The sequence below is a fragment of the Malania oleifera genome, chromosome 11 (assembly GCF_029873635.1).
Source record: "Malania oleifera isolate guangnan ecotype guangnan chromosome 11, ASM2987363v1, whole genome shotgun sequence".
In the NCBI taxonomy this organism is placed as follows: domain Eukaryota; kingdom Viridiplantae; phylum Streptophyta; class Magnoliopsida; order Santalales; family Ximeniaceae; genus Malania; species Malania oleifera.
Genome location: NC_080427.1, coordinates 44,742,593 through 44,758,233, shown reverse-complemented (window position 1 = coordinate 44,758,233; position 15,641 = coordinate 44,742,593). Strand labels below are relative to the sequence as shown.

Below are 15,641 nucleotides of genomic sequence, written 5' to 3'. Positions count from 1 at the left end.
ATAGACTTGAATCCCTACATTTATGGACCTAGGTCCAAATTGGACCTAGGTTCCAGGTTTTTGGATCCATAAACCAAATGGGTCGGGTCGGGTCTACCTAGCTGAGTGGGTCCAGCCAATGGATCCGATTTGATTGGGTCCGATCTATCAATTGGATCCAACTCTCTGGCTCCTTTTCAATGCATTTTTCCATACCAAATTAAATATATAGAAATCAAAATTAAAATTGACACCTACTTCTGGTCTTCAACTCTATCAATCTTTAAATCCCTTTTCCTTTGATTTTGACTGCAATTTTGAATCCAAATTATGATGTTTAGAGCCTTTTAACTCAGCAATTTCTCTTGCAGTTTCTTCGAGCTCTCAATCAAAATTTGCTCTAATTGAAACTACTTGAATGATCCCCTCAAACTAACTCACTGTGTGAATATATCACTATCCAAATTTTTTCCATGAAACTCTCACCCTATGCGAATTTCTCAATCCCTTTCCCATTGTGTGAAGCTCATATTTACAGGACTTGATGAGTAATTCGATTAACCAATCATATTCAAATCAAACAATAAAAATTAAATTAATTTGCTAATTTAAGTTGATTAACCAAATTTTAATTCACTCAATCAATATTAAGTAGCTTTAAATTCTAATTTTATAACTAAATTTTTGTTGTGTGCGTGTGCAGATGTAAACATGAAGAACCAAAGCTCTTTTTTTTTTCTTTCTATATTTCTTATTTTTCAATGTAGAATTTATTTCTTTGTATTTTTTTTTTTCTTGTATTTTTTTTTTTTTGTATTTGTATTTCATGAAATAAAAATTCTGCATTTTTTATTTTGTATATTTTGATTATATAAGGTCCCGACAATTTAAGGTGTCTACAATGCCTAGTTAAATTTATTTATAAATACATTGTGAGAAGTAATAGAGGGTAAGCCTTTGCAAAAGAGCTTGGTTTGATTTCTTTTCCTCGGGAGAATAATGCAATGCGGGAGTGAAATCCATAGTCCCTATCATCCTCTTTTGCCAAGGGGGTCATTAGAGAGAGAGAGAGAGAGAGAGAGAGAGAGAGAGAGAGAGAGTTGCTGCAAAGGAATCTCAGGAACAATAACAATAGTTGTATAATAGGTTTTATTTCAAAAATAGCTGTCATTCAAAGGTCTCTCTCAGTGAATAGGAGAGAAGAAAATTGCCAATGACTTAAAAACATATGTATATATACGGTTACCTATCAAATAGGAGATACCTTGATTCATTGACCCTACAATTAACTTCACCTCGCTTGCCCGTCTAAAGCATCACCTGGATACATACATACATATATATACACACATTACCTTTGCTGCTCTTGTATGGCTATGTACAAAATCCTATTTTCAGGGTCTGCATAATGCATATTCCGCTTCTGCAACACCCCCAAAAGCCCTCTTTCCCCTGAAAAAAGAAAAAACGAGGAAGCCCTGGTTTCATCCACGTGCATCCCGTTTTCCAAGCTCACATGGTTCTGCCCCCTAAAAAAAAAAAGAAACCACAAAAATTCTTATTGATTCCATGACCTCAAGAACGATTTCCCCATTGAATCATGGAGAGCAGAGTTCTGATGAGGCAAGCTCATCCATCCCAAATTGCTGCTCATCAAGGCAGAAGCGGCTTCCCGGCTGCCCAAGTAGTCTAGTGGATTAACTGCCTGTGGAAAAACATTGCTGTTTCTAAGTGCGCTGCCTCCCATCACACCATGGTTTCCTGCTGAAATTAACTGCTCTGTTGGGCGCAAAGAATTGTAAGTACCAGAACGCATTTCGTTACACTGAGAGAGAACACTAAATAGGCTCCCATCTCCATTCCCAATGCCATGGTTAGAAATACAAGTACCATCGGGACCTGACAAATCACCACGGAGTGTACGCTCACCTGGAAACAAATTCTGACTCAACAATTCTCCACCAATAGTTTGCAACTGGGGAGGTGTCAACACGCGGGTGGGGTTTACAACCCAATCTCGCACACTTACCGGTGGAATATGCTCTTGCCTCGGAATAAAATACCTGCCTCCATCAGAAAACATGTTATCCTGAGTGTTTCGACGAGTGTAAATCTCATTCAGCCGGTTGTGCATATGCTCCAGTGACAATGGGGGCTGTAGCTGCTCCTGGAAATGCCTGGGAAAATGGTCACTTTCCATAAACATATTGGCTGTTGCCTGGAAATTTGATCCTGCTTGTCTTGGCTCACGATGGTAAGATGACATATCCCGACCCTTAAAAAATGATTGAAGCAGCTCGTCTCGGTCTTGGTTTGGGCAAGAATTGAGGGACCCATCTTTGAACTGTCTGTGCAACAGATTTTTCCTCATTTCCGCTTCCTTCATGTCAGATTCCAAATTAATATGGGCCTGTTGCCCTTCAATCACCTGTGAATGCCCAAGTGGCAATTCACTAGTAGGTGCATATTCATGCCTTGAAGTTGAACTGTAATAAGGAAGGGAAGCACTTGCTGCTGGCCAGACATCTTCAGAAGAAGAGAGGGGAACTCCCTGAGTAAGAGCAACATCAGTGGAATTCAAATTTTCTGAGTACTCCGATACATCCGGAGGAGCATCATCCAGTTTTGAAACTAAGTGATCGTCTTCTAAATCCATATCCATGGGGCTGAAATGATGGCTACCATTCAGTGGGGAGATCTCTGGCAAATGCTGACTCGGTGTGGAGGCAAGAGAAGACTCTTCATCATCTCCATTCAGTTCATTGCTGAGCTCATCATCATTTGCTCTAAAATCCTTCCGCTCCAGAAGCATGCCACCAGAGTTCTCATCATCAGCCTGACATCCAGGCTAAAAACCTACGAGTTAAACAAAACATACTAACCCTATATTTTGGAGATGCCTTGAATTTGGATTTGTGTGGATTTGGAAAAGATGTAATACAAAATTATATTGAATTTTGTCCAAATCCACCCAAATCCAAATCCAAGGCCCTGAATCCATGCTCCTAAAGATTTTGAATGGATGTCATCCACCCATACTCCAACACAAAACATACAATGTACCCAGCCAAAAAGAGGAGGGGAGGGGGTGAGGAGGACCGAGAAACAAACCTCTGTCAATGATCTAAATTTTTCTTTCATTTCTTGTTCCAAAGACTTTATCGTTTGCTGTCTTTGTAACCGTCCTTTCCTCCAATTTGCAAATGCTTCTGGGAGATCTATGTTTGCCAATTGCAACCTACAAAAATCAGACTAAACTAAGAGGGAGCAAAAAATATACAAATATTTTATGTAAAATGAATTAAAAATGTACTTCACAAACCACTGACCAGTGCTCACGCAACTTCTTTCGTTCTTCCTCCACGAAGAATTCATATGGTTGCACATGAAAATGATCAAGATTACCTAAAACACGGTTAAGAGACCTAGGTTGAATGTTATTACCAGATTGCTTCATATTCTTAACAAGCTGATGCTGCTTCTTGCTAATCTGAAATATATCAAAGGCATATAATAAGCTAGAGTCCCGAAAGAGCATCGAACTGCATTTTCTTTCCTCATATAGAAAATAAAATAAAACAAGATTCTCCAAAACCCTGCACATTATACATGTCAAAAGAGTGTATGACAATTAAAAAAAAGTGTAATAATTTAATTCAGCTCCCGCTCTAATGTTTAAAATATTGAATCAACTTCATACCAGCAAAACATATGCAAACCAATGTCATCATAATCAAGACTTCACAAGCATCCAAACTGAGATGAGAGAGTAAGAAATGTATTTGCATGAAGAACTAGTTTTTTTTTTTAATTTCTTTTTGAGAAAAAGAAAGCATTGGATTAGTCCACCTCGTACCAAAATATAGAGTGAGCATGACACAACTAGACCACAAAAGCATCGATACTAACCACCCATTAGTAGTCAAGAGCAGTAAACTATCATAACTTTGTTTTTTTCAATTGGTTAGAACTAGAAGTAAGCATCAATATGCACGACTGCTAATATAGATGTGTTTTTGTTATATATTTTTATCTTTTTGTGGAAGGTGTACAGGATATCTGCAGTTACTTTTTTTCAAAAAGTTGTGATAAACTAGAAGACAAAAGCTTGATAGTTGATTAGATCATATTTTTTTCCAGGTCTGCAGGCACCTCAATATTGAAAAGAGAAAATTTAATAGGGGCAGCATTCCTTCATGTCAGATCCATGGCACTATGAAGTAACCAAGCACACACTTAAAATATGCTATACTACGGTAGGATTGGAGAATATCAGTGGCAATCCAATCATATATTCATATATCAGGCTGCACTAATCAAAGTTCCAGCCAGCTTAACTTAGCATAAAATCGCTTGGAAAAGAGAGAGTTTTGGAATTCATATGTTTGCAATAGCTTGTCAGCCAAATAGAACAACTTATTCACAAAGTAGAATCCATTGTCAAAGCAAAAGGCCACTAACCAAAAGCAAATTCATCCTTCCCAAGAAATGAATTAGGGCTACACAGTCCCTCCAAAGGTTGTCATAAAATTTATGAAATATTAAACAATTGCCTAACCTTGATGTAAGACATATATTTGGCACCATCATTACATCCAATATTACGCTTATGTAGCTTTTCTCCTTTTCTAGGCCTTGCCACTAACTGAAGCCCATCTGATGCAACCAATGAGCTTCCAGATTTCTCCTTCATAAACCCTTTCCTGCGTATACACCTAAGGCAATGAAATTAGAATCCTCCGCCCAAAAAATGATATGAGTCAGAATTCAAAGAACATCATAACTAAAGACAGCCAAAACAAACAGATGATGTGAACATTAATTACAAGACAAAACAAACAAAAGTTTTCAACCATCTGGGCGCATAATTTTTTTTAAAATACAAGGGGACTTAGTGGGAGACGCATCAATCACTAAAAAGAAAAAGAAAAGAACATTGCTGTACAGATAAAGATACATTCACTGGAATATCTCAATTGCAATTTACACTCCCATAAAAAAACTATTTGCATCATACACAAATACTGGAAAGCATGAAAAGCCATTGCATAAATCCCCACTAGCACATTTACTGACCAAAATTCCTAATATGTTTATGGTACAAATATCGATCAATAAGGATGAAACTACAGAATCACCAACTGAAATACGACACAAAGCATTACTGCACACTAGTAAGTAGTATAGCTCACAATGCGAAAAAACTTTGAACCCAGAAAAAAATGTTTGTATGCAAAAGCTTCATCAACAACCCATGCTCAACAAAATGCTTTATCAGCATGCCAAAAAATAGAAGAAATACATAATATGTAGCTTGAAGCAGAACTTCCCTTCTAAAAAACACCTAAAAAAGCAAAAAACAATACACACAATGAAAACACATACAATAAAACAGTATAGGACTCCAATGAGGTTGTTCATTAAACCTCCAAGCCATTTCTAGCATTTTTTTTTTTTCTTTTTCTAAGGTTTTCTTTTTTTTTTTACCTTCCAAAAAAGTTAAATGATTACCTGCATCTACACTCTCGTACAATCATAGAAATTCATAGTACATACCATAGTTTTAAATTCGGACAGATGACCAGCCGGGTAATACCACCAGGCTGGTCAGACCAGTCTGGTCACAGGTTAGACCTGTGGTCGAACTGGCAATATTGTGTAATAATAATAATAATAATAATAACCACCTGTTAGTCAATTAGACTAAAAATTTATAATATAATTATAATTAATAACAATGACAAGAAAGATGAAATTATTATAACTTTCCTATTTTCTCGTAACATTATCATATTACATAAAATATTATTAAGTTAGGGAATGTAGGGCTTTTGGCTCTGTGTGTGTGTGTATATACATCATGTTTATGTATTATATAAGGGTTTTTAGTTTAATAAAAAAATTATTTAAGTTTCTAAATATACCTCTTTGTGTGTGTATACATCATGTTTATGTATATATATTTTTAGCTCTCATATTCAGACAAGACCACTGCTTGGCACAGTAGCAAGCTCTCCTTTCCCCATATGCTGAAGTCAAGTCTTCAAACCCGGACGGACCAGACAGTCCAGTTGATTCGGGTTTTAAAACCCATGGTACATACCCATGTATTAACTATGCATTTAAAAAAGAGAAATAATAGAACAAAATTTAGAGCAATTGTTGATCAAACACATACAACTCATTTACAAATCAAACGATGACAAATTATTGAAAAACTACATGCACTTATCTACCTTTCTGTAAGTTCCCCACCCTTCATAATGGAGGAGTTCAGGTTATCACCGCTACAGCCTTTCTCATCTGTCCCCCAAGAACAAGATTCAGATGTTGCTGTAAGATTCTCCTCAGGATCATGACATCTAAATTCATTTGCATGTGAAGAAACATTCTTGTCCATCTGTGTCTTTGATCTGCTTCAAAAATCAAATTAGCATATCTATTGACATTAAAAATGAAAAAATAAAAATGACCAGACCACCAACAACCTATAAATTACACTTTTCGACGCAAAAACATGACAAAACCAAATAAAATAATATTACAATAATAAAGCAGGACCTTCGATCACAATAAAGGTCTTCATTCCCATGGATTGATCTAAAATTTCTTATATATGCAAGAGAATTTTATAATGCATTAAGAAAAAAACAGGTTTGAAAATGGTTTCAAACACTGAAAATTGATATGCTCATTCGTATGTCTACTCAATGGGTTCATAATGTAGACAAAAAATTAAAAAAGGTACAAGTCCAAATAACTTGGCTGAAGATTGAAGAGTTGTAGCCTAACTCTTATGCATTCAATGACACAAAATATTTTAAGTACAGAATTTTCAGTTCTATGATATCACAACTCAATATAATCACTTCGGAAAAAGGTGGGAAGCACATGTGAATTGGTTCTCAATACCACTAAAGACAGAATTCTTCCAATAACTGAGCATCCAAGGTGATTGATTATCTAAACATATGAGAAAATCTACTTCAGTGCAGCATTACATTACAATGCAATAAGGTATCCAACTCATCACTCACCAAAACTATTCACAACCAAACATCATGAATTGATTTAAATATTTAAAATCTTCAGCAAATTTCCATAGCATCCATGAATTAATTCCAACCCCATGAGATATCAATATCTTAAATGTAGTGGCAATGCAAATAAATTTTCAAGTTTAGTTAAATAAGGAGATTTTTTTCCCTATTTCCTATTGGCACACCATTGATAATCATATTCTTTTATTCTGAAGTAGTAGCAGAAAAAAAATGGTTAAAATGAACTTGTTCAGGAATGGAGGACATGAGATGGTCCAGTGGTGGTAATATCCCACCTGCATTGTGTGAGGTTCAAACGTCACCATATCCCATCCCTACTCACTTGTCCAAAAAAATGGGGAAAAATAATCAAAGAACACATCCTTGCCACTGTTCTGTGATTTCTAGATAGTGTTGTTAGATGTGAAAAGGTCTGCATATAAAAATATGTGAAATTTTGCATATAACAATCATCACTTTATATGGCTAAAAATGAAGTGGGGTATTAACCTCCATAGGTTCTGAACAATTTCCTTTTCGGGATCCTTGCAGCTTGTCCATCGCTCCTTCCACTTCTGCAAGTTCCTTATAATACTGCCATAAGAAGCATGGAAATGTTACTGAACAGGTTAAGGTAAACACATGACTATGAACAATAGCGTAGAACATGTCTAGGAAAAAAAAAATCCCAATGCTTTATATTACATACTCATTATGATACTTTTGTAGCTCTGAATAGTAGCCTTTCTTATTAGCCTTGAAACACTGCTCATTGTGAAGAACCACATCTGGGTGAAGATCACCAGAACAAAGTGAAACACCCCTGCAAGAAGATTTCATTTTTTACATAAACTCATATGCTCAAACTTCAATTGTTGCATTGTGTATTATCATGAATTTCAAGTCAAGAAGTTACAGTATGGATTTACATTTTTATATTTAGACAGAGACAGATTAAAAGATGATAAACCAACAACTTTGACAATAAGGACAGACCTAAGGGGGGAAAGACCACCAAATCAGAGGAAACACCCAGATACAATATAGAAGATAATGCATATACAGTGGCATACGAATATGGTTAAATCAAAACGCTCACGCATCACAATTTATATGAGCAGAAAGAGTTAAAATAAAATCAATCTTAATATGTGAGTGCTTTGTTTAACTAACATTTCCAACAAGTTTCCATTCTTTGGCATCTCCCCCCTTAAAAAACATGAAGACTACAACAAAGGTCCACATTATCAAGAACATGAAACCAGAAGAAGTTTCACATTGTTTGAGAATATTATAACTGGGCACGATTATAATGACGTAACTGTAATCAGCATGTAATAGCTATGAATATTCTATTAATTTTTGGTGCAGTTCCCAAAAGAGAGCCGCATTGACATGTTCCTGCATTATTTTGGATATGATATTGTTCAAATTCCAATCAAGATACATGCTATATTCACATGTATATTTTTTCACATGATAGGCAATTCTATATCTTTTTGCAACAAGTAACACCATAATAAAATCACTCTTCCATCTATTTCAGTTTAGAGGAAGAAGCATGTGTGTGCGTGTGTTTGAGGGGGGTATGGAGGGGGACTGGCAAGATAGGCTACATTGCTACAATCATTAAAATGCAACCACTCATAAAAAGAAATACTTAGAACATTGTGCAGAAATATCAGTAAAACACTACTCCTGCATGGATTTTATTGAGTGGATAGGATTCCAAAGGTTCAAAAACTTGTCTATAACATAAAAAGGGGATATAGTAGTGTTCTAATATGGTTCTAATATGATATGCAAGACTATTATACCCAGAAACCATCACTTCACCCAGGAGTCTGACACTTGGAATTTGGATACAAGAAATGGGTAATTGCACTGGAAATTTCAAAAATGTCAGATCACCAATTATCCTAAAAGCTTAAGCTGTCAAAAATTGAATCCAACAATATTTATCAGGCTATTCCCTCGATTCCATCCCTGTCTTGCATGCGTGCAGGTGAACAAACTTGAGAACAAAGGCGAACAAATTGAACATAGCTGCAAAGATCCCTCTGCCCACGCTTGAACTGTGATATGGGATCTCATTCATGTCCCAGATTGCAATGACACGCAATCCAATTTAACAGAAGTGGAGACCATTTTCTCAAAAGTATTCAATTAGAAAAAATCAAGACAGAATAAAATTGAAGATACTAAGAAAACTGAATCTCAAAATGGTTATAATCGAAATGGTTAAACAACCACTTCATCTCAAAGTTTAAGCTATCAGTTTCTAGGCCAAATGTATATCAAGCCTCGATATTCCCCAAATGTGCTGCCAGAGAGCATGTGGAGAGATAAACAAACAATGACTAACAACTATTATGGGAAATAACATAATTTTTTTTAAACAGGTGGAAAACACGGGCAACAAAAATAGAACCAAGGATCTTATGTTAACCATGGCCCGATACCATGTTAGGCAATCACTTTACCTGAAAGCTTAAGCTAGTTTTTTTGGGGAAAAGACATTCACCTTCCCTAAGGTTTGTCAAAAAGAAAGAGACCTTTCCTGAGGTTTCAAGAATTTCAAGGACCTCCCCTAAGGTTTCAAGAATTTCAGGAATCTCCCTGAGATTTGCCAAAAAGACACAAACCTCCCCTCAAAAAATGTCAGGGGAAGTCTCTGGAATTCTTGAAACCTCAGGGGAAATCAATGTCTTTTTGCCGAACCTCGGGAGAGGTTAGTGTCTTTTGCCCTTTTTTTTTTATCAGTAAAAAAAATTTGTATCAGCAAGGATCAAGGTGATGACATCCCAAGGTATAAACATCCACCTTTCTGTAGAATGTCACAAACACCAAGGGCTACATTGAGATACATTAACAATTTTCCCACTAAGCCAACTGGAAACAACAGCAATCCACTGCTCTTTGCAAATCTTAAGCTGCTAGGTTGCAGACCAACAATGTATGTAAAGCCTTAACAGAAATAAATATAGAAAGCAAACTATATTAATTTATAGAAATCACCGCTAGGCCACCTTAAATATTTAGTAAGGGACCTGGTGAGCACTTCAAAATGGACCATGATCTAAACAACACCCCCCCCCCCCCCAAAAAAAAAAAAAATCAAATGCACCGCTAATTCAGCTAAATAACCCATGCTGACACCCATACCACAACCCAAAACACACCACATGCCAGTTAAAAATGGCATTTGAATAAGCAAGCAATTGCAAATAAGAGGAAGTGCAATATAACAAATATAACTGCAAATAAAAATTTAACCTATAAACCCCAAGAAACAGAACACTCAAACTGTTTTTTCTTTTCTTTTCTTTTTTCTTTTTTTTTTTTGTAGAAGAGCACTCAAACCATGTCAGATCACCAGCTACCACAAAAGCATTAGCTATTAGGAATCAGATCCAATATTATACATCAAACTACCTACCAAAAATAATGGAAAATCTTTAAAAAACAGGTAAGTCCAACACTTGAACATGCTCACACCAAACACTTGCACTTGAGTCCATGTAACGTCGACAACAAATAATAATTCAATGATATCTAATAAAAGACCTACAAGATATAGACTCTGCATAATCCGAAAGAAACAAAAATAAATCATCTACATTCAAAAATAGAAGTATCATTCATTATTACTTGCCATTTAAGAAAAGGATTTCCAAAGTGAAAATTATCACCCCCAAGCAATGCTTGAACAACTTGCTGTGCCTCTAGCCCTCTAGGAAGAAAATGCATGAGAAAATTTCTCTCCTTCTCTGTCAGACTAGTCTCCCAAGCCTACAAAAATTCCACATTATAAAATAAAGTTTATCTAGAGCAAAAGGAAAACATTTTGCAGCAAAAAGTAATTATGAATGACTATGGAATAAAGAACCTCATATGAGAGCACTTCTGTAAGATTCCCCAACTCCAAGATTTCTTGCGGAACTGCAAAAACATCTGCCAAGGCATTGTGGCAATGAGGAGCATAATCAATAAATGGAGTTAAGTCTCTCCGAGCTATGCCAATCTGCTCTTTTTTGGGAACAACCCTTTTCTGGTCATCATCCCACTCAAGGGATACATGAGACCTCATCTTTAAATCATATTGTGGTGATCGAAGATTCTTCTTTTTTGATTTATGTTGCTCTCGAGAACTGCATCCTACAACACTGGCAGCATTTGGCCGTTTTTTCCGCTGATCAACCGCCATTGGGCATGAAATGTTTAAAAATATCCCAAGCACAGCAGAGCTTTATGCAAATGTATGGATAGATGTTGTGCTCAAAATTAACAAAAACTTTCCCTCCATATGCAAACTGGAGTACTGGACAATCAAGGATAAAGGATGTTAGAATTTTCTAATTTGAGCTGTAATTCAGAAAGTAAAGTCAAGTTGAGTAGCACATGGCAAGCTTTCATAACATCAGACCAGGATATAAACATAACTCATGCAAGCAAATGAGATGGTGTGGGTGTGGGTGTGGGTGTGGAGGTGCGAGTGTGTGTGTGAAGCAAAAGATTCCAACCTGATTTGATCATATGGAAGAGGATTAACTGGGATGAAATTGCAAACATACAGGACAAACATAACTGCATGCTAAACTGCTACCTATTACCATTGGTAGTTTCCTTTCAAGATTCTTAAAAGCTCATGACAATCTTAATGACTTCTTGCCAATTTGCAAGCACATTCACATATGCTAAAAAACTCATTTAATATAGAAAGCTTCATCAAAGACCTCAATCTTCTTTTGTATATATAACATTACATTAATCAACACCCAGGATGCAAACAGATCTTGCTGCCTTCCGTAATATTAAAAAATGGCAAGGTCAACCTGCTCATCTACCCAGTTTGGCACTTATATTGTCCCCTCTCTCTGCATAAAATCCAAAGTTTTATGTCCAATGTGTACAGAGAATTTTAATAAAGAAAACAAGTGATCATATTTTTTTACTATATTAGCCTTGAAATGAACATGTTTATTACATATCAAACAAGCACTTTGTAAAAGATATGCGTCCAACATAAATATAAAAAAATAATAGAAATATAAATGTGCATGCATGAGCACACCTCTAAGTCGACGAATAAAGAAATACAAGTGGATAGAGTACACCTTTTAATGCAACTACCTGGAATCGAATTTCAAGTTAAATTAGTTTTAGGCCATATAAAGCATTTCATGGAAGGATGAAAATCTACTCATAGTCACTATTAATTAGATAAAAAAAAATTTGCCACTAATTTTTTGTTCCAAAAACAGCAATTCATTGGGTAGCTACCTATAGTAGAATCAGTAGATGAAATTTACTTTATCTTTTTGAACTTTGAAGTTTCCCCTTATGTCCTCTCCTCCCATAATTTTCTCCAACCACCATTTAAACACATAAGAAGTGTAGTGGGAAAAAAAGGAAGAAGGGGGAATTATTTTCTTTCCTTTCAAGGAAACAATGTTTAATTCAGTCCCAAAACATATATATATATATATATATATGTGTGTGTGTGTGTGTGTGTGTGTGCTTGTATATAAACACAGAAATAACAACAATAGCTATAAACTTACAACAACTGAAACAAAATCCAACTGAACCCAGCTCCAAGATCAATGAAAATTTAAAAACAAAAAACAAAATCAAAAATTGAAAACCACCCAATAAGGAAAGTCAACCGCCCAAACCAAAACAAACAATAATCCAAGAGACATGAACCATCCACAACACTCAGTGGAAAACACCCATATAAGAGCAGAACCAAGACGCTAAAGATTTAGCCCTCAAATGCAACACTGAGTATCAGACCAAAACAGGAATAAAAAAAAATTATCAAAAAAAAAAACACTGGAATTGTTTTAATAAAAAGAAAACAAGGGGGGCAATATCCAAACAAGCAATCGAAATACCTTAATCAAAACACACGAAACCCTAGAATCGAAGCGAGCTTCGACCGAACCCGAACAAACAATACACGAAACACACTCAATGCCAAGCGCGAAAAGTCGTAGACGCACAATGTATTCGCAGTAAATCCACAGTGAAAATCTCGCAAAATTGGGCGGAAGAGAAAATTTCAGCGCAGTTCGGACCGAGCGAAACAATGGATTTAGGAGAGAGAGAGAGAGAGAGAGGAGGAGGGGCGGAGGGTTTTTGGGTTATCCGAATCGCGTGGGGGTGGAGGAGACCCGGGCGGAAGAGAGAGAAAACGCACACACGAAACTACAAAGAGGAGAGAGGAGAGAGAGAGAGAGAGAGAGACGAGGATCGGGGGGTTTTCTCGGAACGGTTATGCGAAGTTTTGCGCCGCGTTCGCGCGCTTGGGCGCGGCGTGGCTCCTAGCCGGTGGCGCGTACCCTCGTACGGTAGTAAAGTCGGCTCATCATTTTTGCCCTTTTTCTTTTTGGTAGTATAAAAAACAAACTTACATTAAACACATCAATCTAATGACATGCATTAAATTTTTATTTTTTATTTAAAAAATAATAAAAGACACTTATCTCTTCAAAAATATAATACAAAGATCAGGCCTTTTGAAACTTCAGAAAATGTCTATCTTTTATGCAAACTTCAAGGAAAGTTGTGATTTTTTTGAAATTTCATGAAAAGTTTTTTTTTTATCAATTACGAGGAGAATTAATATATTTTACCCTAAAAAATGACTAATGAAAAATAGACAGTAGGGTATCTTTATTCTATAAACACACAAGTTATGTCATAGTTATAAATGTGTTTTAGAAATTCAAACCATAAGATGAAGACGAGGGAATCCTTAATATATATATATTAATATTTATAAGATAATTGTACAAAAATCGAACAAAAATTGAAGGAATTTTAATTTAATTAAGTGAGCAATTATGTGACTAGATTCGGAGAATCCTCTTTGAGATTAGAGATGGAACACAATCATGTTACTTTATTGTGTATTAGTCATGAACACGTGTAATATACATCCTTCTCATTTTCGGATAATGGCAAATAATATGTGTAATTATCCAAAATTATGGAGAGTTGTGGGCGGTACATTGTTTGTAGTCATCATAAACAGGATTATACTTATTAAGTTACTCATCGAGTGAAATTTTTATTCTAAGTAAAAATAAATGACGTTTTGAAAAGATAATGAGTAAAAAAGATTAAGTAATTATAAGGAGCGCCTCTTCATTTAAAATTTGAAACTTGCTAGTTACACCATGTTAGCAATTTAGACTCAAATAAATAATAATTAAGAGGTATGACTTCATGTAGATCTCAACGCTGTGGGTCTAGCATCACTTGAGTAAGTTCAAATATTAATATAATATTTTTTGATTGGTGCATTTTACGTCTTATCGGGAAAAACCATCCTTTGAAGAATTTATCAAAGTTTCATGCGCACAATGGGTGTATATGTGTGATTTTGTCTTACATTTTCATGAAATGTCAAAATTTTCATTAAATTTGTCATCAAAATTTTTGCTTTCTATCACCCTGGAATAGGGGTGGCAAAATGGGCAAGTCGGCCGGGTTCGAGCGAGTCACCAACAAGTCGGGTTATAAACAGGTCAATATTAAATGGGTCACACACATGCCAATTAAATGGGCGGGGTCGCGGGTCACAGGTACGGACTGAGCTATATATATGATTTGCCAGCGTACAGACCGAGCTATGAATGTGATTTGTCAGCTTACGGGCTGAGCTATGGATATGATTTGTCGACGTACGGACCGATGATTTTCATGATATACGTATATATGCAAAATGATATGATTGATTTGATAATTAATGGTATGAAATATCCATATATCACAGTTTTAGTATATGCTATATGTTATCAGAACCTAGTTGGCTTGGTCTAAGCTAGTACTTGCACGGTACCGATGCTATATGTTCATGATTTATCATGATATTTGTGTTAAAGCCGCTGTACGGAGTGGTGTGATATTGGATGGTCGATGTGGTTTTAAGAAGTGTGTGAGCGCCCTTGGTGTACGAACCAGGTTTGGCAGACCCATCAGACTTACAGACTGTACTCTTGACTTAACAGTGGTCGGCCAACCATTGTCAGGTCCCGCCTTCGGGCCATACAACCCAATCATGTGGGGGTAATACACGACAACAGTCAGTTAACCTACTAGGATGGTTTTGTATTATTATTTATATGAGATGAATTATGCTATGGAAACAATTATGTTCTGTCATCTTTGGGTCATACATGTTTTTCCCATAAATGATATATATATATATACAATTTTACTGGTTATGTTTATAATTATATGTATACCACATAAATGTCCATGTTGCCACACACTAGTATTAGTTTATTTCCCTTACCGAGAAGTGTCTCACCCCGAATTTCATAAACATTTCAGGAGCCCCTGATAGGAAAGCGGGTAAAGCTCTACTGATTTAGTACTATTGATCTGCCCTCTCTGAAGGGTAAGTTTTGGTAGGGACGGTTCGATTTTGTGGGAAATGTCCCTAGGTCTTTCTTTTTATGATGTATATACTTAAATACAGTAGATGTAGTAACTCTGGTATTGTGATGGATGATTTTGTATTTATGATATTATGATTGCATGTTTCCTACTACTTAGGCTTTCGTTATGTGTTTCTGATGTATCCTAAGTACCCATGGGTCCAGATGG

General features: G+C 35.9%; 1 protein-coding gene across 4 annotated transcripts; it reads right to left on the bottom strand.

Annotated features, from left to right (window-relative positions):
- Nucleotides 1–1,095: 1,095 nt before the first annotated feature.
- Nucleotides 1,096–13,297, bottom strand: LOC131167714 (uncharacterized). 4 transcript variants are annotated; one of them, XM_058126558.1, is made up of 10 exons: nt 12,920–13,297; nt 10,909–11,340; nt 10,675–10,811; nt 7,729–7,842; nt 7,530–7,613; nt 6,216–6,392; nt 4,538–4,682; nt 3,309–3,469; nt 3,091–3,217; nt 1,096–2,827 (listed from the first exon to the last, which is right to left on the bottom strand). In XM_058126558.1, the coding sequence occupies exons 2-10, from the start codon at nt 11,224–11,226 to the stop codon at nt 1,538–1,540; spliced, it is 2,553 nt and encodes an 850-aa protein (XP_057982541.1). In that variant the 5' UTR covers nt 11,227–11,340; nt 12,920–13,297; the 3' UTR covers nt 1,096–1,537. The 4 variants fall into 4 exon arrangements, with proteins under 4 accessions (XP_057982541.1, XP_057982542.1, XP_057982540.1 ...); XM_058126559.1 differs by having other exon boundaries at nt 1,096–2,815; XM_058126557.1 differs by having other exon boundaries at nt 1,096–2,815; nt 4,538–4,694; nt 12,920–13,296.
- Nucleotides 13,298–15,641: the final 2,344 nt, after the last annotated feature.